Source organism: Trachypithecus francoisi, unplaced genomic scaffold, assembly GCF_009764315.1.
Source record: "Trachypithecus francoisi isolate TF-2019V2 unplaced genomic scaffold, Tfra_2.0 Lachesis_group9, whole genome shotgun sequence".
In the NCBI taxonomy this organism is placed as follows: Eukaryota; Metazoa; Chordata; class Mammalia; order Primates; family Cercopithecidae; genus Trachypithecus; species Trachypithecus francoisi.
The window spans coordinates 935,247-959,075 of NW_022681474.1; the positions used below are offsets into that span (position 1 = coordinate 935,247).

Consider the following 23,829-nt stretch of genomic DNA (forward strand, 5'->3'; position numbering starts at 1 on the left):
GCCGGGGACGCAGAGGAAGTAGGGACAGACCAGGCACTGGCCCTCAAAGCACCCACTTCTGGCAGGGATGCTGCTGGGCAAGGCAGCCACTGAGGACAGCTGCATGCATCTTGGGAGCCACGCCCAGCACCGCCAGCCCCACTGCCCTCCAGACCCACTTGCTCAGTGGCCAGGACAGACCCTCTCAGGACAGGTGTGGAGCCAGCAGCAGCTCCCGGCCCCGGTCTCCCCGTGAAGCCTCCTGGGAGCACCCAGGTGAGGTATTCCCAGCCTGTCCACCCATAGCCCCTGCCTCGGTCAGCTCAGGATCCATCACAAAATGCCGCAGACCAGGCAGTCTAAACAAGACAGGTAGGTATTTCTTGAAGTTCTGGAGCTGGAAGTCTGAGGCCAAGGAGCGGGCGGTTTGGTTCCTGGTAAGGGTCCTTCCTGGCTCGCAGAGCTGCCTCTGTGCCCTGTGGAGAGAGCCTGATCCCGTGTCCCTTCTTGTAAGGGCACCCAACCCATCCCGGGGGCCCACCCTACAACCTCATCTCACCCCACCGCCTCCCAAAGGGCCCACCCCCCAATACCATTACACTGAGGGTCAGAGTGCAACCTCTGAACTTGGGGGACACAATTTGGTCTACGACACCCACCCGCCTCAGTGCCAAATACAGGGCCAAACTGCAGTCACACAGACTCTAGCAGAACAAGCGACCCCTCGAGGGCAGTGGGGCATGAGCTGGGAGGGCCTCACACGGAGCCAACCCGGGGCCTGCCACAGTCGCCGCAGGACCGCCTGCACTGCTGTGAGCTCGGGCTGTCCACAGGGCACAGCAGACTGCTAATGTGTGCATTCCAAAAGCCTTGACAATCTGTCCATAAAGAATCTAAGTGCTGGCTAAAATGAACACCAAAATCCACCTTGTAGATGTTGACAGAGGGCTCTGTGTACACCCACAAAATCTCATTTCAGAACAGAGAGAAAGAATTGCACAGCCTGGCGATTTTGAACATACCAGCTCCCACAACTGTATATTGCCACGAGGCACTTAGCGGTGTCAGGGAACCGAAACGCAAAGGACAGCACCAAATGTGGCCAGGGAGATGCGTGGAGCCACCAGGACTCCCACCTACTGGCTGCAGGCGTGACCAGCTGCCTCACCTGGGCAGTTCCTTGAAGCCTTCAACACACGCCCACCCTACAGCCAACAGTCTCCCTGAGGAATGGACCTAGGCAGAATGAAGGTGTGCGCCCCAGGAAGCCCGTGCATCCACATCCATAGCAGCTTTACTCACCAGGCGAACCTGACATAGCCCAGGCGTCACCGAGGGGAGAGTGGGGAGGGCAGAGCGGGCCCCATGCAGCAGGATCCAGGACCAGTGCTCGTGATGACAGCACTGAGCCACAGTGTGCAACAGCACGGAATTGGCTCCACACACTTGCACAGGGAAAGCCGGCGGGCACCGCCACGTTCCCTAGGTCTCAGCGTGTGACGTTCCAGACTGGGCAAAACGGATCTGTGGTACCCGAGGGGCAGGGAAGCAAGGAAGAGGAAGATGGAATTCCCCATCACGTCGGGGCGGGCACCATGTAGGTGTGCGCATTTGTCAAAATCGAAGAAACGTGCACCAAAGATCAATACATTTTACTGTGTATAAACAACCTCAAGTCTACAAACACTGGACACACACACACTCACACACACACACACACACACAGAGGTCCTGCCAGCCCTTGCAGAGAAGCAGCCTCGCGTGACTGTGAAGCCAGGCCAGGCAGGAGGGCACTTCCCCCCCAGAACCCCCTGCTCTGCAATGCCCAGGGCTAAGGCACAAAGAAAGGAATTTAGAGTCACAGAGCCTGACCTTGGTCAAGAAGCCTCAGGACTGGCCGGCGGTCACCCCTTGCCCCCTGCAGCAGAGGCTCCCATGTCCCCAGGTCTGCCCTTCAGTGCCCCTCGGCGAGCTGCCGGCCAGTCTGAGACCCCTGTGCCTCCAGGGGCCCCCAAAGCCTCCCCTCCTAGTCTCATCCACCCACTCCCCAACTGGTTTTTCCTGCACCTCCCAGCTCAACTGCTTTCACTGGAATCCTGCCTGGGGTGTGTTTTGGGAGATCTCAAATCAAGACAAGAATATCTACTGACCGCCTCCCTCCCTAACCCAGGCGCTGACTCAGAAGCCAGGGGAATCATGCAGTCATTGAGAAAGACACGGCCACAGAGAAAGATCCTGCCGAGAGCGGGTGTGGGGTGGGATGTGGGGGGAAGCCTTGGGTTGAGCCACATGAGGGACAAGACAGGGACAGCGAGGGAGCAAAGGTGCCGTCAGAGGGAGTGGCGGCCTGTGCGAGGTCCTGAGGTGGCAGAGCAAGGCCAGCTGGAGGGAGGGAGGGAGGGAGGGAGGGAAAGAGGAAGGTGGCAGGGCCTCCCTCCAAGGCTCAGCCTGTGAGAAAAACTGAGGCAGGAGTGGGAGGCCCTGCAACCAAACAAGGAGCGTGGACTGTGGCATGGGTAGGGTGGCAGCAGGGACAGTGACCAATGCCAGATGCCGGGAGCCTCTGAAGGTGGCACGGGGTGGGGTGTGGAGCAGAGGACAGAGAAGTCCCTCCGGACATTCTAAGTCTGGCAGGCCACAGGGCATCCAGGCAGCTGGAACCAAGAGCCTAGAAGGAAAGGAGGGGTTTGGGTTTGAACAGAAAGGTGGGGAGTCCTGAGCATGTATGGGGGTGCTGAACGGGCAGAGACCATGGCCTACATCCCAGGCACCAAACAGGTGGGAATGGGAGGAACCGCATAGAAGGCAGGAGCTGCCAAAGGGAGACGCACATTCCCCAAGTGCAGACGCGCCCGTGTGAGGCACAGACACCAGTGTGAAGTGCAGATGCACCAGTGAGTAGGCGGCGGTGCCACAGCCAAAACAGCCAGCTCACACTTCAAACTCCTCCAAAGACCCCAGGTCCCTGCAAGGACCACTCATTCCTGCACCCACAGTCACCTCCTTCCACGTGACCCAGAAATGGAACCACACAGCGGAGGCGGGGATCACAGGTGAAGCAGCTGTGAACCCTTGCTTCAGGCTTCCGCGTGAACATGCACCATCATGTCAGCTGGTGAGCAGGAGCGAGGTGCGTGGGTCACGGGGTAGCCACATGCCCAACTTAGTAAGAAATGACAGATTCCCCAATGGCCATACGGATCTGCAGGGCCAGCAGCAGGAACAGGACTTCCGGTGGCCCTGCGTCTTCATCAGCACTGAGTATTGCCAGGGTTTTTGTACTGTTTTTACAGTCAATCTAATTTTAGCCAGTCTAATAGGCACACACTGATTATGCTGCTGTGATCTGCATTTCCTGAAAGATACTGATGTTGAGCACCATCTCATGCACTTATTTGCCATCTGTGTTCTCTTCTTTGGTGTAGTATCTAAATCTTTTGCTTATTTTAAAATTGGGTTCTTTGCTTTCTTATTATTGGCTTTTCAGAGTTCTTTGTATATTCTAGATACAAGTCCTTCATCAAATATGTAATTTGCAAATATTTTCCTCCAATCTGTGACATGTCTTTTCATTCTTTTCACAGTGTCTTAACAAAGAGCAGAAGTTCCTAATTATGATAAATTCGAATTTGCCAATCCTTTTCTTTTATTAATTGTGATTTTGCTGTTGCATCTAAGAAATCTCTGCCTAATCCAAGGTTAAAAAGATATTCTCTTAAGTTTCCTTCTAGAACTTTTGTACTTTTTAAGATTTATATTTAGCTCTAAGATCCATTTTGAGTTAATTTTTGTGTATGGTATAAAATATTAAAATTATCAACTTTTTGCATATGGATGTCCTATTGTTCCCGCACAATTTGTTGAAAAAAACTGTTCTTTAACAAACTGCCTTTACCCCCTGGTCAATCATAACTGTATGTGCGAGTCCAGTTCTTAACCTCTTTCCGTTCCACTAATCTGTGTTTCTGTGCTTTGACAAAGAGCACACTGTCATGACTGCCGCAGCTTCATGGTATGTCTTGAAATCTGAATATAAGACCCCAAACATTAGTATGTTGTTAGTTTTTAACTGTTCTGGCTATTCTAGTTCTTTTGCTTTCCCATGTATATGTTAGAATAGCCTTATAGACTTCTACAAAAGAAAAAAAAATTCCTGCTGAGATTTTGGCTGCAACTGCACAACTCAGTAAACTGGTTAGTGGAGAATTAACATGTCAATGTCACTGAGTTTTCCAATCCATGAACATGGTATATTTCTCAAGTTCTTTACATCTTCTCTGATTCTTTCATCAGTGTTTCATAGTTTTCAGTATAGAGACATTGACATATTTTATCAACTTATACCCAAGTATTTCATTTTACTGCTATTGTAAATATTTTTTAAATTAAGTTTCCAATTACTGATAGCTAATGTAAACAAAATGTTTTCATACTGACTTTGTATGTTGAAAACTAAATAAATCCACTTAATAGTAATAGTAAAGTTTTACGGATTCCTTAAGTTTTTCTAAATAGTCCACCATGTCTTCTACCAATACAGTTCTATTTCTTGCTTTCAAATCTGTATGACTTTTGTTTCCTTTTATGAAAGGGAAATAAATCTTGGGAACACAGAACCACTAAGCCAATGGGAAAAGTTAAGCTAGGAACTGCGTGAGGCAAACCTGCCTCCTATTTTATTCCTTTATAAGAGAGCTACACAGATTTAAAAAAAAAAAAAAAAAAGGCCTTCCCCACTCACGATTTGCCCACAAGGTAATTCATTATGGACAAAGGGCAGACAGAACTCAAAGTCATCCCTCTGAGGTCCCCTGAGACAAATGCATGACTGATGGCTTCCTCTGCCCTATTGCTCCAGCGAGCCAGACTAAGGCATAAGTGATTATTCCTCTACTCCCTCACGTGTAAACTGTGTATTCAGTAAAAGGCTAATCAGAGACTCAAAAGACTACAACTCTTTGTCTCTTATCTCCCTGTGACCTGAAAGCCCCCTCCCCTGCTTTAAGCGGCCCCACCTATCCAGAACAAACCAATGCACATGAACACACACTGATGTCTCATGTCTCCCTAAAATGTGTAACATCAAGCTGTGCCCCAGTCACCTCAGGCAACGTCATCAGAACCTCCTCAGGCTGTGCCACAGGAGTATTCTTAACCTTGGCAAAATAAAATTTCTAAATTGGTTGGGACCTGTCTCCAACATGGTGGGTTCACACTTTCTTGTCCTGTTATGCTGGCTGAGTGCTTGAGTATCAAGTGCTTGAGTGCATGGGAGAAGTAAGATCAGCCTTGCCCTGTTCCAGTCTTCAGCTAAATAAGCATTTCCTCTATCACAGTTTAAGTGCGGCATGAGCTGTGGGGTCCTGTAGAAGCCCTTCATAGGCTGAGAATGCTCTTTTCTATTTCTAGTTTGCGAAGAGTTTTTATCAGAAATGGTTACAGCATTGTGTCAAATGCTTTTTCTGCATCTGTTGAGATGATCACCTGGCTTTTCTTCCTCAATCAGTTGACGTGGTAAATTCTGTTGATTGATTCTTGAATGTTAAACCAGGCTTGCATCCCTTGATTTACAACATTTAAAAGAATTTTTGCATTTATTTTCACGGGGAATATTGGTCTGTATTTTTCTAGTGTTCACATCACAGAATAATTCAAAAAGCATCATCTGTGACTCAATCTTCTTTCAAAGTCTCTGTAGAATTTCTATTGTTTCTTGTTTAAATATAGAATTCACCAGTGAAGTGATCTGGGCTGGGAGAGTTTTTGTGGAAAAGTAATGGGCAAAATTTTAATTGAATAGATATAGGACTATTGAGTTCATTATTTCTTCTTGATACTTTTGTTTTTCAAGAAAAAAGTTTCTTTCATATAAAATTTCAAGTTTATTGGCATAAATTATATTAATATTCCCTTTATATTAATATTCCCATAACCCACGATATGTTTTAGCAAAGAACTTGGCTGCATTCTGTTTATGCTCTAGGGATCAGTGGAAATTTGAACCAAAGAGTGATGATTTAGGGTATCTGATGGAAGAAATTTCTAAGCAGCAAAGTGCTCAAGAAAGATGTGGTCCAGGCCGGGCGCGGTGGCTCAAGCCTGTAATCCCAGCACTTTGGGAGGCCGAGACGGGCGGATCACTTGGTCAGGAGATCGAGACCATCCTGGCTAACACAGTGAAACCCCGTCTCTACTAAAAATACAAAAAAAACTAGCCGGGCGAGGTGGCGGGCGCCTGTAGTCCCAGCTACTGGGGAGGCTGAGGCAGGAGAATGGCGTAAACCTGGGAGGCGGAGCTTGCAGTGAGCTGAGATCTGGCCACTGCACTCCAGTCCGGGCGACAGAGCGAGACTCCGCCTCAAAAAATAAAAAATAAAAAATAAAAAATAAAAAAAAAAAAAGAAAGATGTGGTCTGGCTGCTTCTAACAGCCTATACTCAGATGTGGGAGCAAAGAAATGACTTACAGTTGGAACTTACATATAAAAGGGAAGCAGAGCATAAACGTTTGAAAACTTTGCAGCCTGGCCATGTAGCAAAGAAAGAAAAAGCTTTTTCAGGAAAGAAATTCAAGAAGGCTGTAAAGCAACCACTTGCTAGAGACAGTTGCATAACTAAAAAGGAGTCAAGTGCCAACAGATGAGACAATGAAAAAGGGCCTTGAAGGCATTTCAGGGACCTTTGTGGCAGCTTCTCCCATCACAGGTCCTGAGGCCTAGGAGGAAATAATGGTTTCATGGGGCCAGGCCCAGGACCCTGCTGTCCTGTGCGGCTTCAGGTCACTGCTCCCCATATCTAGGCTGTTCCAGCTCCAGCCTCAGCTCAGAGGGGCCCAGATACAGCCCAGGCTGCCACTTTGAAAAACACAAGACCGTGTGTTAAGCCTGTAGGTGCACAGAAAGAAAGAGTGAAGAATGCTGGCCAGGTGCAGTGGCTCACACCCGTAATCCCAGCACCCAAGGTGGGTGAATCACTTGAGGTCAGGAGTTCAAGACAAGCCTGGGCAATATGGTGAAAGCCCGTCTCTAGTAAAAACACACAAATTAGCCAGGCATGGTGGTGCATGCCTGTAATCCCAGCTACTCAGGAGGCTGAGGCAGGAGAATCATTTGAACCTGGGAGACAGAAGTTGCAGTGAGCTGAGATCATGCCATTGCACTCCAGCCTGGGTAACAGGACGTATAAGAAAGCCTAGGTGCCCAGGCAAAAGCCCGCTGCAGGGGTTGAGCCCTCTCAGAACCTCTGTGGGGCAGTGTCAAGAGGAAACGTAGGGTCAAAGTTCCCAGAGAGACCCCAGTGGAGCACCGCATAGTGGACCTGTGAGAAGGGGCCGCCATCCATTCTCCAGATCCCAAAATGGTATATCCGCTGGCAGCTTGTACCCTGTGCCTGGAAAAGCCATAGGCATTCAACTCCAACTCACGACAGCCGTCCTGGGGGCTGAACCCTGCAAAGCCACAAGGCAGAGCTGGTCAAGGCCTTGGAAGCCCACCCCTTGAGCCTGTGCGCCCCGAGTGTGGGACACAGAATCCAAGGGGATTTTTTGGAGCTTGAAGATTTAACAGCTGTCCTACCGGGTTTCCAACTTGCCTGAGGGCTACAGCCCATTTCTTTTGGCTAATTTCTCCCTTTTGAAGCAGGAATGTTTACCCAATACGCATATCCCCATTGTATCTTGGGAGTAAATAACTTGTTTTTGACTTTGCAGGCTCATAGGTGGAAAGGATATGCTTTGTCTCAGAGAAGTCATCAGACGTGGGACTTCTGAGGTAATGCAGGAATGAGTCAAGACTCTGGGGGGACTACTGAGAAGGGATGATTGTATTTTGAAATTTGAGAAGAACATGAGATCTGGGAGGGGCTAGGGCAGAATGATACAGTTTGTCCATCTGTCCCCACCCAAATCCCAGTGGTACAGGTGGAACCTGGTAGGAGGTGTTTGGATCATGGGGACAGATGCCTCCTGAATGGACTGGACCATCCCCTTGCTGATAAGTGAGTTCTTACTCGGAGTTCAGATGAAGTCTGGTCATTTGAAAGTGTGTACACTTCATCCCCACTCTCTCTCTCTCGCTCTCGCTTTCAGTGTGTGGCATGGCTACTCCCCCTTTGCCTCCTGCCTGACTAAAAATTTCATGAGGCCTCCAAGGCCTGATCAGGTGTCAGCACTAAGCTTCCTGCACTTCCTGCGAACCGTGAGCCAATTAAACCTCTTTCCTTCACAAATTACCCAGTCTCAGGTATTTCTTTATAGCAAAGCAAGAATGGCCTAATATACTATCCTTCCACGTTAACTGGAAACAGACCCTGCCTATCACATTATTCTCAAAATTACCATCAGGAAAAACTGTGAGACTTTAAAATGAGCAAAAATGAGAATGCCCCCATTTAGCCCACCCAAATAGGTTATCTCTACCTTTAGTTGTCTCTGAGTTATGTTGCAACTCTGTGAGTTTAAAAGCTGACGATGATGGAAATGATTCTTGACCAGAGAAACGCACAATGCCCAGCAGATGTGATGGATCATGACCCGGTAGACAGTGCCACCCTTGCATCCATGAAGCACACTCATTTCAGCACTGCTGATGGGAGAAGCTATTTGTCTATATTCTGGATTCCTCCTTGAACCAGTTCTACATCTTACTGGGTCAATAAACAACATTTATTATCTCAATTTAAAAACTCTATTTTTAGGCCGGGTGTGGTGGCTCACGCCTGTAATCCCAGCACTTTGGGAGGCTGAGGCAGGCGGATTACAAGGTCAGGAGATCGAGACCATTCTAGCTAACACGGTGAAGCTCCATCTCTACTAAAATACAAAAAAAATTAGCCAGGCGTGGTGGTGGACGCCTGTAGTCCCAGCTACTCGGGAGGCTGAGGCAGGAGAATGGTGTGAACCCAGGAGGCGGCGGTTGCAGTGAGCCGAGATCATGTCATTGCACTCCAGCCTGGGCGACAGAGAGATACTCTGTTTCAAAAAAAAAAAAACAAAAAAAATAGGTATTTAAAGTGAATGCCTATTCATTTTATATTTGTATGATAATCAACATTATATCCTGTTTTAAAATTTATCCTCATACCCATAAGCAAACTTTAAACTACCTCAAAGTCCAACAGAAAAACAACTTTAAAAAATTAAGGCCTAACCATATCATAAAATATTCTGAGGCTATTAAGATAGACAGCATATATTAATCCACATAGAAAGATTTCCCAGCTTACAAAAAAGGCAGAGAGAGTAAGCTGTAGATGCTACCCACTTGTGGATGCCCCACTTGTGGACCACACACCTGCCCACAGCCACGCAGGCAAACACATACGACGGGGTGTACATCACGCTAGAGGTAGAACTCGGGAAGGAAAGAATGTTTATCCTTTTCTGCTTTGATCAGTATCCTCAGACTGCTGTGTGGCAGGCAGCTGGTCCACACACGTAGCACGCCAGACGCAGTCAGGTGCTTGGTGCAGCAACGTACAGCCAGCCAGAAGCTTCCACTCCATCACTCCATGTACTGTCTTTGTCAACAGGACGAAGGTCACAATGGATGTCCTGGCTACCTCACCTGCAGTCTGAGGACTCAAGATCGGCACCCACCACACGAGCAGGTAATGGCCGCTCCTCATACCCTTCAGGTCCCAGGCCAGGCTCACAGGAGACCTTCCCTCTGGGAAAGGAGTCCTCTACCGCCTCTCACTCCGGCAGTGAGTGTGTGTGAGCATTAGCACGCCCATGGCCGGTGGACATCCCTTCCTCTCATCCCTGCAGTCACCGGAGGGGAAGCTTCTTATCCTTAGATCAGACCAGGAGGCAGATGGGCCCAGCTCCACCGAGCAGCGGCCCGGACCCTCCACCCCAGAGGCCTGGGGGTTTAAAAGGAAACTCAGTGGGCCAGAAAAGTCCCGTGCGAAAGCCCCGCAGAAGTCTTCCTCACACAGCATCCCGTGTGCTTCTAGGGTGCACATGTTGAAAAGGCTAAAACCAGCAGCGGCATCCCGAGCTGGTTGAAGATATCAACATCATTTGATTACCTTGAGCCAACACTAGCCCAAAAACCAATCAATACTACTACCAAATAAATATATAAATACTAAATCATTCACAAATATAAAAGTATAGGTGATAGAAAATTTATTCTGGTGCTATAGACACAGTACCGCAAGGGAAAGATGAAAAAAAAAGATTAAGCACAAAGCACAGGGTGGCTTTGCCTCGAGCCACACTGCACAGGAGCTCTGGAGGGCGGGGACTGTCTGCTGAGTGGCTTGCAAAGAGCCAGAGCCCAGGGCCAAGCAGGGTCTGTCCTGGCTCTGCCTCAGCATGTGGCTTTGTGGCTCCCCACCTCAGTTCTGTCACCGGGAGACCAAGAATCAACACAGCCACCAACCAGGGCATGGTATTTGAGGAGCCACCCAATGATGGAGGGAGAGAGAGCCTGCAGAATCTTCCTACAGGTGAAGGCTGCCGGGCAGGGCTGGGACATGGAGCTGAGGCTGCAGAAGCGGCCTACATCTGACCCCAGGGAGCAGACAGACCCAGACTGCTTCCAAGGACCTCAGATGGCCTCTCCCCACCAGCCCAGCAAAGCAACTGGCCCGCACAATGGCTCCACAACCCCTAAACATCCTCACTCCCAGAACAGACTGCCCAGGAGCTCCTGCATCCTGAAGCTGAGTTCCCTCCCTGCTGCACGGTGCCATTCGCCACCGGCCACAGCTACAGGAGAGCCAGGACCCCATATCCCCCACGCCACGTTCCCCATCACCACATGACACATCACCGCCATGTCACCATCACGTCCCTCACACTGCATCCTCCATGCCACATCACCACACCACCTCCATCACCACCAGGCCTTACCCCGTCACCACGTCCCATGTCACTATCATGTCCCACGTCACCACTGCAACCCCCACATCCCATGTTACCACCCCATCTCCTATCACCAACACACATTATGTCACCACCACGTCCCACACACCATGTCCCATGTGACCAAAGCATCCCACACACACATCCCATCACCACCATGTCCCACATCACCACCACATCACCACATCCTGCGTCACCACCATGTTCTCCATACCACATACCTCACACCACACCCACAGCATCCCTGCATGCCACATGCCCCACACCACACCCACAGCATCCCTGCATGCCACGTGCCCCACACCACACCCACAGCATCCCTGCATGCCACGTGCCCCACACCACACCCACAGCATCCCTGCATGCCACATGCCCCACACCACACCCACAGTATCCCTGCATGCCACATGCCCCACACCACACCCAAGGCATCCCTGCACGCCACGTATCCCACACTGCACATCTGCCACTGTGGTCCTCCCTTGGATGCTGGTTCACAACTAACAAAGCACAGGCACCTCCCACTGCAGCCGCCTCCCCTGCCACACTGTGGCTCTTTCAGGGCCGATCTGCCTCCCGGTCTGACTTAAGGACAAGAAGCTTCCCCTCCAGTGACTGCAGGGACAGGAGGAAGGCATGTCCACTGGCCATGGCATCCTCACACTCACACACATGCTCCTAAAACGATGCACACGACCATCCCACACCGCTCCCCACAGGACCCAGAACCAGCAGCTACAGAGGGTGCAGCCCACCACCACTAAGAGGTGAGGCCCCTGTTCCCCAGGCCCAGGGCCTCAGGTGCCAGACCCACCAGGCCATGCAGGTCGCATCCCCTCAGCTGAGGCCGGGGCTTCGCTCGAAAGTGCATCGCAAGAGGCAAGAAGCCTCCCAGCCACCTAGAGTGGCAGACATCCCTTCGCCCTAGCCCGGGGCCTCCCAGCCCTTCAGTCTCCAATCAGCTCCTCCACCAACCCAGTGCCCACTCCAACCCACTGCCCACTCTGTCCTCGACACCCTCCCCTACTCCTGGGTCTTCTTGGCTTCGAGCAAGGGTGTCCACCTCAGTCCCAGCTGCCCACTCCCCAGCAGGGCTGGTTCCTACCCCAAAGACGGGGCGCTTCAGCAAAGGGGCCTGCCCAGCTGCTTCACTAGGGGCAGAAATGCAGCCACAAAGCTGTGCATTGAATACAGGCTGGATCCCACCCCTTCGGTCAAAACAGCGCAATTAACTTCCAGGTTCCGAGTGTTCAGGAGCCTTCCCACACCCAGCAGCCACTTCCTCCAGCTCCACCGAGCAGCGGCCCGGACCCTCCACCCCAGAGGCCTGGGGGTTTAAAAGGAAACTCAGTGGGCCAGAAAAGTCCCGTGCGAAAGCCCCGCAGAAGTCTTCCTCACACAGCATCCCGTGTGCTTCTAGGGTGCACATGTTGAAAAGGCTAAAACCAGCAGCGGCATCCCGAGCTGGTTCCAGACACCACACTTGGAAGACAGGCAAGGAAGACTATGGGAGGCTTCTGCAATGAAGACCTCCAGTGTGGCCCACGGGCTGCGGGCCGCCGGAAGACAGTGTCAGGAATTCAGAGCAACTCGAGACATGGATCGGGCCACTGTGGGGACAGGGCAGCAGCTCCAGGCCCAGACTCAGGCTCCCTCTTGCCCCATGTACCATCCCTCCATCTGAGTACAGCCTGGCATCCCCCAGCAAGTGTTCTTTGCGGGCCCGCCACGCTGACCCAACGCTGAACGCTTCACGGGAAGGCATTCTCTTCACTCCGGCTGCCGCCAACAAAACACCGCAGCCTGTGGGGCCTACGCCACAGACGTGTGCTCCACAGGGCGCTTGAAACTAGGAGGATAAGAGCGAGGCCAGCCCATTCCACCAGGACGGTCCATTCCTCACAGACGGCGCCTTCTTGCAGTGTCCTCACAGGACAAAAGGGGTGCGGCAGCTCTCAGCCTCTTCTTTCAGGGCACTGATCACATTCATGGGATGGAGTCCTCTCCTTGTGATCTCATCGGCGCCCAGAGCCAGGCCTCCTGAGGCCACCTTGGGGGCAGGATGTTAACACAGGAAAGTGGGAGGGGCCACAGCATTCTGAAGACAGCAGTGGGGTTGGCTCTTGCGTTTGGGGCCTGAGCCCCTCTTGACATGGAGAAGATTCTGGAACCCCTGGTGATGAGTCTGTGAGTCTGATTCTCAGAGAGGACGGAATCTGGACGGATGGACAGGACAGCTGAGGAGGCCAGCACAGGGTGAGCCCAGGCTCTGCAGCTTTGTTTATCTATTTATCTTTTTGAGACAAGGTCTCACTCCATCACCCAGGCTGGAGTACAGTGGTGCGATCTCGGCTCACTGCAACCTCTGCCTCCTGGGTTCAAGCGATTCTCCTGCCTCAGCCTCCCAAGTAGCTGAGATTACGGGTGCCCACCACCACGCCTGGCTAATTTTTTGTATTTTTAGTAAAGACGGGGTTTCATCATGTTGGCCAGGCTGGTCTCAAACTCCCAAGCTCAAGTGATCTGCCTGCTTCAGCCTCCCAAAGTGCTAGGATTGCAGGCGTAAGCCACCGCGCTGGCCAGGCTCTGCCTGCGGACTCAAGACTTGAGAAGGCGTGCCAAGCTCTCAGGTGCCAGGCTGAGTTCCGGACCTAATCTTCGAAAGCCATGGATCCCCAAGGCGTCGAGGGTGCTCAGGGCTGGCGACGGAGGCACACACAGGCTTTTCTGCACTGTCTCCTGCACTTTCCACAGGGATCAAGTTTTACAGAAAAGGTTTCTAAAAAACCATGAAGGTCATATTTAGTTCTTCTGTATATAAAAGCCACTTGTTCAAGGCTATTTTGAAAAATAAAATAACTGTATAATGGAAACTCTAGGATTTTAAAAAACCCAAAACAGTCAGAGGCCCAGTGTCAAGGCGTCTCATCCATCCCTCGCCCTTGAGCTGCTGGCACAGTGGGTTCTGATCATGGAGACCACCAGGTGTCTGATCCAGCCCTGGGTGAGGCCCACTCACTGCCAGAAACCCACCAGCCCGTGTCCCCTCGTGCAGCAGCTGAACTGGCTGACTGCCTAAGAAACCAAGTCAGGCTAAAAAAAGCATGAGAGTGGGGATTGGGGTTGAAATCTTACTTTTGAGAACTGTCTTTTCTAAGTGTCACTGAAATTTCTTCCTTCTGAAGAGGCTTCTTCCAAGAAAACCAAGAAAATTCGGTTTTGCAACCAGGAAAAATGACACACTGCACACAGCAAACCATCATTCATTATTTTTCGTTACAAATGACTCTATTGTCTTTCATAAAGGCTGAGTCTCCAGAAACGACCAGGTGCTGCTGTCCACCTCCAAAAGCCCTGCCCGCCCTTTTGCTGGGTCCGACAAACCACTCGGCAGGGCCTCTGTTCAGTGGGGGACTCGGGAAAGAGGGGGCCCTGCGGGGGGACACGGGAAGGAGGGGCCCTGCGGGCTGCGGCGTTCCAGGGGCTGAAGGTCACAGGAGGAGAACCATCTCGCTCAGAACTCAACTTCCAGCACCACTGGCGAACTCTACACTGTCAACATTCACAGTAACTGTTAAGTCGTAAGTAAAAGAAAAAAAGTAAAAGGGAAAGAAATGGAAGAAATGGGATGTGACATGGGAATTCCAGGTGGCCTGAGCCTTGGGTGTGAGGTCTGTCAAGTTGGGGTCTTGCTGCTGGCTCCCAAACTGTTCTCCCTCATGGCCTCCGGTGAAGAGGGCCCCACGCTGAACAGGCTGCAGACCCGAATGTACGGGAATTATCCCTGCTTCACGGGACGGAGCAGCCAGGACCCATCCCCACTGCTGGCACCTCCTGGATGCGCCCAAAACCCCAAAAGAATTCCAAACTCCCCTACTGCCCCAAGGCCTCCGTTTTAAAAGAAAACAAACAAACAAAAGCCTTAGCTTAACACGGCAGCTGTTCTTGCCAAATATAACATAAACTAGGAAACCTAGAGAGCTTGGAGGCAGGCTCCAGCCACAGCCCAGCCCCGCACAGTCAAGGGCCACACACATGGCCAAGCAAGGGACAAGGGCCCCTCCAGCCAGTCCCACTGTCCCAGACCAGCAAAACCAGGAGGGGAACCGGGCCCCGGCCCAAAACACCATCAGCCAGCTTGGAGCAGCCCTAGGAGCATCAGGCCCCCCCCTGCACAGCCTCCCCGAATCCCCAAAACACAACATCACATTCTAACTCCACAGGACAGAAAATCGGAAAGAGAGGCTCACCATGTGATGAGACAGCGTTTCTCCACCACAGACCTCCTCTGACAGGACCTCTCCCCTGCCCACCTCACCTCCCTCACCCTCCTCAGACGGGGCCTCGCCCCTGCCCACCTCACCTCCCACACTCTCCTCTGACAGGGCCTCTCCCCTGCCCACCTCACCTCCCACACCCTCCTCAGACGGGGCCTCGCCCCTGCCCACCTCACCTCCCACACCCTCCTCTTACAGGACCTCGCCCCTGCCCACCTCACCTCCCTCACCTTCCTCAGACAGGGCCTCTCCCTTGCACTCCTCATCTCCTAAGATCCATCCTGATGTTGACCTCTCCCTGTCCCAATCTCAAAAGACCTCTTTCCAGATGTTTTTTCTGTTTAAGCCTCTGCTATTCTCCAAGGACTCTACTTCATCCTCATCCCAAACCCAACCATAAACCCTGGGGAAGAAGAGCTTCTTCAGTTAGTAAGCAAAGACACCAGCTCCAAACCCCGTGGCAGATGCAGCTGTCTGGATAGTGAGGAGCGGAGCAGAGGAGCTGCCACGGCCCAGCCCATCGGTGCCTGAGCATCAGCGGGATGTGGATGGCTGGGCCCAGTCGACCCAACACCGGGTGGTCCCCACGCTGGCCAGCATAGGCTGCAGACCCTGGAGCAGCCCCAGGTCTCCCCACCACACCTGTGCCCTGCAGCGAGCTGGCTGGGGCCACAGGCCAACGTCCACTGGCATGTCCTCTGGGTTTTCTTGCAGCTCTCTGTGCTCAGGTCACATGTCCCAGGGCCAGCACCTCACTTAGGAAGTCCAGCGCATGGCCCAGCCTGAAGAGAACCCAACAGGTGTGCAGGCCCGGAGCTAGGCTCAGGGCAACCCCTACTTCCTGTTCACGAACTGCTCCCCACCCGTCCACCCCCACCACTGGGCTCCACAGAGCTGCAGGAACAGACGGGACCAGGATTCGGGGTCCAGGGACACAGGGAAACAACTGCTGGGGGCTGGAGTATGGGGACGGGGGCTTCCTCCACATTGACCTTTCCGGTCCCTCACAGGTGGGACTCACATGCCCCTCCCTGAGGCAGAAGAGGCCTTTGGAGCCCCAGGTAGATCCTGGCCACTGCCTGGTGTGAGGAAGTCCAGGGTTTGCTGGGAGCTGTTGCTGGGACCTTGGTGTCCGCCATGGCTGTACCACACCACCAGGAACGGCGGGTCAGGCCCAGGCACTGAAATGTCTCCTAAAACCCTGCTCCTGTGGGGCAGCCGCTAGCTTGATTGGGACAAAATTAAAATATGATTAAAATAAAATAAACCAAGAAAAAAGCGGCAGACAGGCCAGGCATGGTGGCTCATGCCTATAATCCCAGCACTTTCGGAGGCTGAGGTGGGCAGATCACCTGAGGTCAAGAGTTCAAGACCAGCCTGGTTAACGTGGTGAAACCCTGTCTCTACCAAAAATACAAAAACTAGCCAGGCGTGGTGATGGACACCTATAATCCCAGCTACTTGGGAGGCTGAGGCAGGAGAATCGCTTGAAACTGGGAATTAGCCAGGCGTGGTGGCAGGCGCCTGTAGTCCCAGCTACTTGGGAGGCTGAGGCAGGAGAATGGTGTGAACCCGGGAGGTGGAGCTTGCAGTGAGCTGAGATCACGGCACTGCACTCCAGCCTGGGTGACAGAGCAAGAGTACGTCTGAAAAACAAACAACAACAACAACAACAAAAAAGTAGCAGTTTTCAAAAAGGAAAAACACCAAAACACAAGGGCAGATTCTGATTTCAGCTGCGAATGCAGCAGGTTCTGCTTCTGGCCGGTCACACACACCTACACGCTCAGTGAGGGAAACCCTGTGGATCCCTGGAGGGGAGACACGCCGGGACACACGCCGGGAGAGGACGAAGGTTCTGCAAGGATGCGGGTCTCCCCGACAGGCAAACACAGCAAGACCCCACCTTGCAAACCCACCCCCACCGCTGGCCCACCACGTGCAGTTGGCATAAAGAACGGGGATGACGAGAGCACCATGATGGGGGTGGCGTGGCAGCTTCAACTCTGAGAGGGTCCTGTTTCTCCAAGTGAGGGCTGAGCAGATGATGTCGCACGTTACAGCTAAATTCATCGTATCTATTATTTCAATTTGTAAATATATGTTTTCAAAGGGGAAAAATGTCTCTCATTTGCACACCTGACCAAAGACTCTACAGAGAGAGATTTGTCAGGTCCCTGTAGGACAATGGCTTCCTCGCCGAAAAGGTGCTGAGTGCACACACATGCACACATGCACACATGGGCACATGCACATGCACACACACACACATGCACACACACACATGCACACATGGGCACACACACATGCACACATGCACCCATGGGCACACACACTTCCTTGTAGGACAATGGCTTCATCACATGGGTGTTAGGCACACACACACACACACATGTGCACACACACATGCATGCATACATGCACACACAATTCCCTGTAGGACAATGGTTTCCTCGTCACATGGGTGTTAAGTGCACACAAACACACACACACACACAAGCACACACACACGCACGCACACACACGCACGCACACACACGCACGCACGCACGCACACGCACGCACACACGCACCACGCGCACACACACGCGCACGCACACACGCGCACGCGCACGATGCGCACACACACGCACGCACACGCACGCACGCGCACACGCGCACGCACGCGCACGCACGCACGCACACGCACACGCACGCACACATCGCTGTCCCTACGGAGGTACTTGGACGCTGGCTACAGAAACACCACTCCATGCTGGGGCCTCACCACAAGGAAGCACTGGCGGGCAGGACACAAGCCTGAGGGCACAGAGGTCCCCACCCCTCCTGGCTGCCCCAGCTCCACCCCTGGCCCAGCACCTCAGCCCCAGGCCGTGCCACCCCCCAGGTTCCATGCCCCCATCCCCCTACAGAGGGGCCCCAGGCCTCCACTCTGGCCTCCCCAGCCCATCCCCAACCAACAGCCAAACACACCTGAAACAGGATTTCAGTCCCCGGCTCAGCCCTTGCCATGGGTCTGAACACAGGAGCAGCTCCACCGTCCAGGCCACCCCACCCTGACGCTGACCTCGCCACCAGCCCCTGGAGCGGAGCCTGGCCACCATCATGCCCATGGCCACGTCACCCTCCTCACCCGCCAGACCTCCCCCATGCACCCAGTCCTCAGAGAGGCCTCTGGCGCCACCCCACAGGCACACCTGTTCGGCCCCAGGCCCCAGGCGGCTCCTTCCATGAAGACCTGCGAGGGCACCTAGCCTGTCTCTTCACAGTGGCATCTGCAGCATCCGCACCAGAGCACAGCACGGTACCGGGCTCCATAAACACCGGCCCCTTATTAGTCAGGGGGTCTGTGCTTGGCCTGGCAATGCCAGCCCGAAACCCTCCACACCGGTCGCCTCCCCTAGTCCAGCAGCCACTCTCTGCACAGAGCCACCCCAGCCCCTTGAAACCCTCCAACCGGTCACCTCCCGCAGCTCAGCACCCACTCTCTGCACAGAGCTATCCCAGCCCCTTTAAACCCTCCGGGCAGGTCACCTCCCCCAGCCCGGTGCCCACTCTCTGCACAGAGCCGCCCTGGCCCTTCACGCCACCTCGCCACCTGTCTGGCCCCACACAGCCTTGTACTGCGTGAACCAGGCCTGCTGAAAAGCACGCTCAGCCTCACTGCCAGCTCTCCATGGCCCCACTGGGGACGCTGACCCAGTCCTGGAGGGAGCCCCCAGGTTCTCTGAAGCCCGCGGGGAGCGGGGAGGGAGCCGGAATATGAACAGTGAGCCTGAGGAGGATCTGGCCAGGCTCACCGGCAGGCAGGCAGGGGACCCACGGTAGCACAGAAATGTGTTGCCCGGCACAGGCAGTGGAGCTGAGAGACCCAGCCACAGCCTAGGCCTGCGCTCCCCATAGACACACCAGACTCCATGGAGGAACACCAAAGCAAAAAGGCACCTTATTGCTTAAATAACGAATCCAGAAGAACATGTTTCAGTGGTTCTTACCTGGTAAAATTCCCGAAGCCAGTTCTTCTGAAGGTTTTCTGGCTGTAAATGAAGAAGAAAAAGAAAAGTCAGTCAGACCAATGGCCCAGCCCTAAATGGAGTCCAGAGACGCGCCTATGAAGACAAGGTAGGGCAGGAGCGGAGGCGCATCCCAGGCCCCCTGCATGGAGGAGCTCTGCCCGCGTGGGGAAACCCCAGTCCCACCAGGGGACCCAGCTCTGTATGGGGGCTCTGCTCTGAGGTCTGTCCCAGGGATATGGCACACGATGCGATCTGTCCTAGTAAAGCACGGGCAGAGTCCCGCGGACCCCACACGGGTGGCAAGGAGGGGAAGGCCCTGTGTTGCTCCAGCCTCCAAGCCTCCCAGGGAAGAGACGGCTCAGTCAGTAACCCGGTTCCAACAAGCAAGACTGTGGCACCTTTTCACACCTGTCCCTCCCTGGGCCAAAGCCCCCTTCACGGGCACTAGACAAAGCTGAGCTTTGTGGAGTACAAAACATCACGGTCACACATGGCATTTCTGTAACATCACAGTCACACATGGCATTTCTGTGTGTTTGGGGTAAAGAGCAAGGGGCTTTTACAGAGTCAGTCACAACTGTCAGAATCTTCAGGAAGCACTTGCTAGAGCCATCAACAGAAAACCTACCCCATGCCACAGGTGTGCACACACATGCACACACGTGCACACACGCAAGGAAACTCCAGCCCCACCACAGAGACCCAGGCCCCACGAAGCTCCTGGACAGAATCGGAGGAGCCAAGCGCAAGCCTGAAAATGCCACTGCTTCAAGAGAAGGGGATGGCCCAGTCGCTCTCCCACTCTGACGGCTCCACTGAGCCCCAGGCCACCTGGCTGCTCCTGGGTTCTGTGCCAGCTCTGGCTGAGGGCAGCACAGCCATTCAAACCCAAGAGTGGAGAGGTCGCCGCGGATGAGGCTGAGAGCAAGCACTCAGCGTGAGCCGCCCATGCTCAGGAAGCACCCCAGCTCCAGTATCATCCACCGTGGAGGGACCGTGGAGGGACGGAGTCAGCGTCTAAAAGGGTCGAGTTCCCATTTTGTGAGATAACAAAGTTCTAGAAATCCATTAAACAACAATGTGAATATACTTAGCACTAAGGAATTGTATACTCAGAAACGGTTAAGGTGGTAAATGTGGGTTTTTGGCGTGACTAAAAACAATAAACAAGGCCCTGCCCCCGCCCCCATCAGGACTAAAGCCCCTGCCCTGGTCTCAGCCTCTGTGGCCATGGGCACGCGGCCAAGGCATGCAGGCCGCCAGCGCAGCTGGGTCCAGGCTCCGCACCATGCAAACGCAACAGCATCACTAGGCTGGCCACATGCCAAGTGTGCTCCTCCCTTCACTTGCTGACGGGTCTAAGAAGCCTAAAAAGCAGGAAGGCTGAATTTTAGATAAATTAATGAAGAATCTGACCAAGAAACAAGAGCCTCACAGACCACAGGACTGGGCTGAGAACACCGTGGCCCCAGGCTTCAAAGACACACAACCCTGGCACACGCACACACAAAGGGAGAGAATCACCCACTGCGGCTCCGAGGGCCCCCGTGCCCCGCCCTCCATGTCCAGGGACCTCCTCGTGGGACCCACGCAACCGCTCCAGCAGGAGGGGAGGCCATCAGCCCATGCCACTGTCCCACCACTGAGGACCCAGCAGGAGGGGAGGCCATCAGCCCACGCCACTGTCCCACCACTGAGGACCCAGCAGGAGGGGAGGCATCAGCCCATGCCACTGTCCCGCCACTGAGGACCCAGCAGGAGGGGAGGCATCAGCCCATGCCACTGTCCCGCCACTGAGGATCCAGCAGGAGGGGAGGCCATCAGCCCACACCACTGTCCCGCCACTGAGGACCCAGCAGGAGGGGAGGCAACTGGCCCACGCCACTGTCCTGCCACTGAGGACCCTCAGCAAACACGGACAGCCTCCGTTGGCCCCAGCTCCTACCAGCAAGTCCCCATCAAGGGTCCCAGCCCCACATCCAGCTGCAGCTGCTTGCCAGACAGCCCTGCCCAGGAGCCGCCCTAAACACCAAACACAAATACGACAGTGGACACCCGGACACACCGCTCACTGTGTGCACCTCGCCCAGCACCACACACTCCAGCCCAATCCACGCGTCACGACCTCATTTCAATCATGGATATGACTTCCCCAAACACTGACTGTGGATCCACTGAGGTTAGTAAGCCCAGACAGTCCTAATACAGTGTGTAAACAAAGACATCCGTGTTTGCTGACTGTTTATGAGGAGGCACTCAAAGCTGTGAAATAATTAGACCAAAAGTCTAAATGAAAGATGAGACCAAAAACACTCCAAAGAAGGAAGAGAAGAAACGTGAAAAAAAGACGAGGCCCTCAAGGCCTTCAGTTCTTGTCTTTGGCACACACCCCAACACTAGTCAGGGTCACTGAGACAGCCGCGGTGACCTTGGGGCCCTGCCCAGGGGCCACTTTCTGGCCCACATGGCGCTGCTGTGTCTGCCTGGCTGACCCTGGTTTGGAAGCTCCCAGGGCCTCCTGGGCCGCATCCCACTGTCCCACCAGCCTCCCTTGGCCTCAGTGCCACTGTGTCACTTCCGGGACATCCCCCGGGATCCACGCCCTCCCCGTCCCCCGCCCCATCCCCAGCCCCATCTCCCTCCCTCCTGGGGGATCCACACCCTCCCTGTCCCCAGCTTCTTTCCCCCCTTCTCTCCTGCGAGATCCACGCCCCTTCCCCCTCCCTCCTAGGGATCCACGCCCTCCCGGTCCCCTTTCTGTCCCCAGCCCCTTCCCTCTTCTCTCCTGGCGGATCCACACCTTTCCCATCCCCAGCCCCTTCCCCCTCCCTTCTGGCAGATCCACACCCTCCCCATACACCCTCCCCATCCCCTTCCCCTTCCCTGCTCCCTCTTGGGGGATTCACTCCTCCCCGTCCCTAGCCCCCTCCCTGCCCCCTCCTAGGAGATCCACCCCTACCTGTCCCTGGCCCCTTCACCTCCTCTCCCTCTTAGCAGATCTACCCACTCCTTGTCCCTAGCCCCTTCCCCACTCCCTCCTGATGGATCCACTTCTTCCCCATCCCCAGTCCCTTTCCACTCCCTCCTCAGGGATCTCCCTGCTGTGTCCTTACTTGCTTCCAGTCTACACTCCACAGGCAGCCAGGGTGATCCTCAGAAAACACAAGTGGATCCACCCTCCAGGGCCCTCCTGCTCTCTCAGGGTAAAGGGCAAAGGCCTTCTAGGTCGGCACAGCCACCAGGCCCTCTGAGCCCGTGGCCTCCCTGGCCCTCCCCTCTACCTGCTCCACTCTGGGTCTCAGACATTTGGTCCTCTGGCCCCAGGGCCTTTGCACTCTCTCTTTGCAGACTGGCAACGGCCGCCATGCCTTCACTGCTCACAGGTCTGGTCAAATACCGTCTTCTCCATCAGTTCAATTTTCCCTGGGTCACTGAGTTTCCCCAGGCTAACAGGTGACCCCTAATCCCAGCGTTTTCCCATCCTGAGCAGTGAGGCTGCATCATGTCCCTTCCTTGTCTTCCCTTTATCTGGGAAAAGGACATTTCACTCTGCAGCCCCACATACCCACAGTGTGCAAGTGGGATAGCTTGAAGAGTTGATATAACAAGAAAACCTTTTCAACCACTATCGAGCTCTGGGAAAACACACCACAAGAAAGCTTAAGACACCCTCTTCCCCCTAAACCTCACCAAATAACACACGGGGGGAAGAGGAAGAGAAGGATGCTCCAGGGGCAACAAAACAAGGTCTGACAGCATCCTTACTCCTGAACGCAGCAGTCACAGGAAGGGAGGATGTTTCCAGGGCAAGCGTCGGAGAGGGGACCCTGACGGTGCAGGGCGGGACGGAGAGGGGACCCTGACGGTGCAGGGCGGGACGGAGAGGGGACCCTGACGGTGCAGGGCGGGACGGAGAGGGGAGCCTGACGGTGCAGGGCGGGACGGAGAGGGGACCCTGATGGTGCAGGGCGGGACGGAGAGGGGACCCTGACGGTGCAGCGCAGGATGGAGAAGCAGCAAGAACCTGCACGTCCTGATAAAGGGACTCAGAAAACAAGACTGGAAATGTATCCAGAAACAAATATCAGAACAAAAGCATCCCTGAAAAGGAGAGAAAACTGACCAAGTCCAAAAAGAGAGTAGGAGTCCTTATTTAAAAACACGCGAAAGGCTGGGTGTGGTGGCTCACACCTGTAACACTACTAGCACTTTGGGAGGCCAAGATGGGCGGATCACAAGGTCAGGAGATCGAGACCATCCTGGCTAACACCATGAAACCCCATCTCTACTAAAAAAAAATACAAAAAAATTAGCTGGGCCTGGTGGTGGGCACCTGTAGTCCCAGCTACTCGGGAGGCTGAGGCCAGAGAATGGCATGAACCAGGGAGGTGGAGCTTTCAGTGAGCCAAGATCGTGCCACTGCGCTCCAGCCTGGGTGACAGAGTGAGACTCCGTCTTAAAAAAAAAAAAAAAACAGGTGAGAAACATCAGCAGCAAAACCCGAACACTGAAAAACAGAATTCCCGAGGTGCCAGGCAGAACTCAGGCGACATAGCAGAGCCCAGAACTCAGAAGGGAAAGGCCACAGTGGCCCACGGTGTGTCACACACAGCATAGAACCAAGGGCTGAGAACGGAGGCAGGGAAGGTGGAACGGAGTGTTTCTGTTACACGCTAATGAAACACAAG

General features: G+C 53.8%; 1 protein-coding gene and 1 long non-coding RNA gene across 4 annotated transcripts in view; both read right to left on the minus strand.

The window, feature by feature from the left end:
- The window catches only part of INPP5A (inositol polyphosphate-5-phosphatase A), a 236,686-nt gene that overhangs the window by 147,685 nt on the left and 65,172 nt on the right, over window positions 1-23,829 (minus strand). For all 3 annotated transcript variants that reach the window (XM_033209257.1, XM_033209258.1, XM_033209259.1), the window contains exon 2: window positions 19,121-19,162. In XM_033209257.1, the coding sequence (XP_033065148.1) occupies window positions 19,121-19,162 (42 nt within the window). The remainder of the gene's footprint in view (window positions 1-19,120; window positions 19,163-23,829) is intronic.
- On the minus strand, window positions 9,155-13,193 carry LOC117082518. Its single transcript, XR_004436641.1, has 2 exons — window positions 10,168-13,193; window positions 9,155-9,800 (listed from the first exon to the last, which is right to left on the minus strand). It is a non-coding gene; the product is annotated as an uncharacterized LOC117082518 (long non-coding RNA).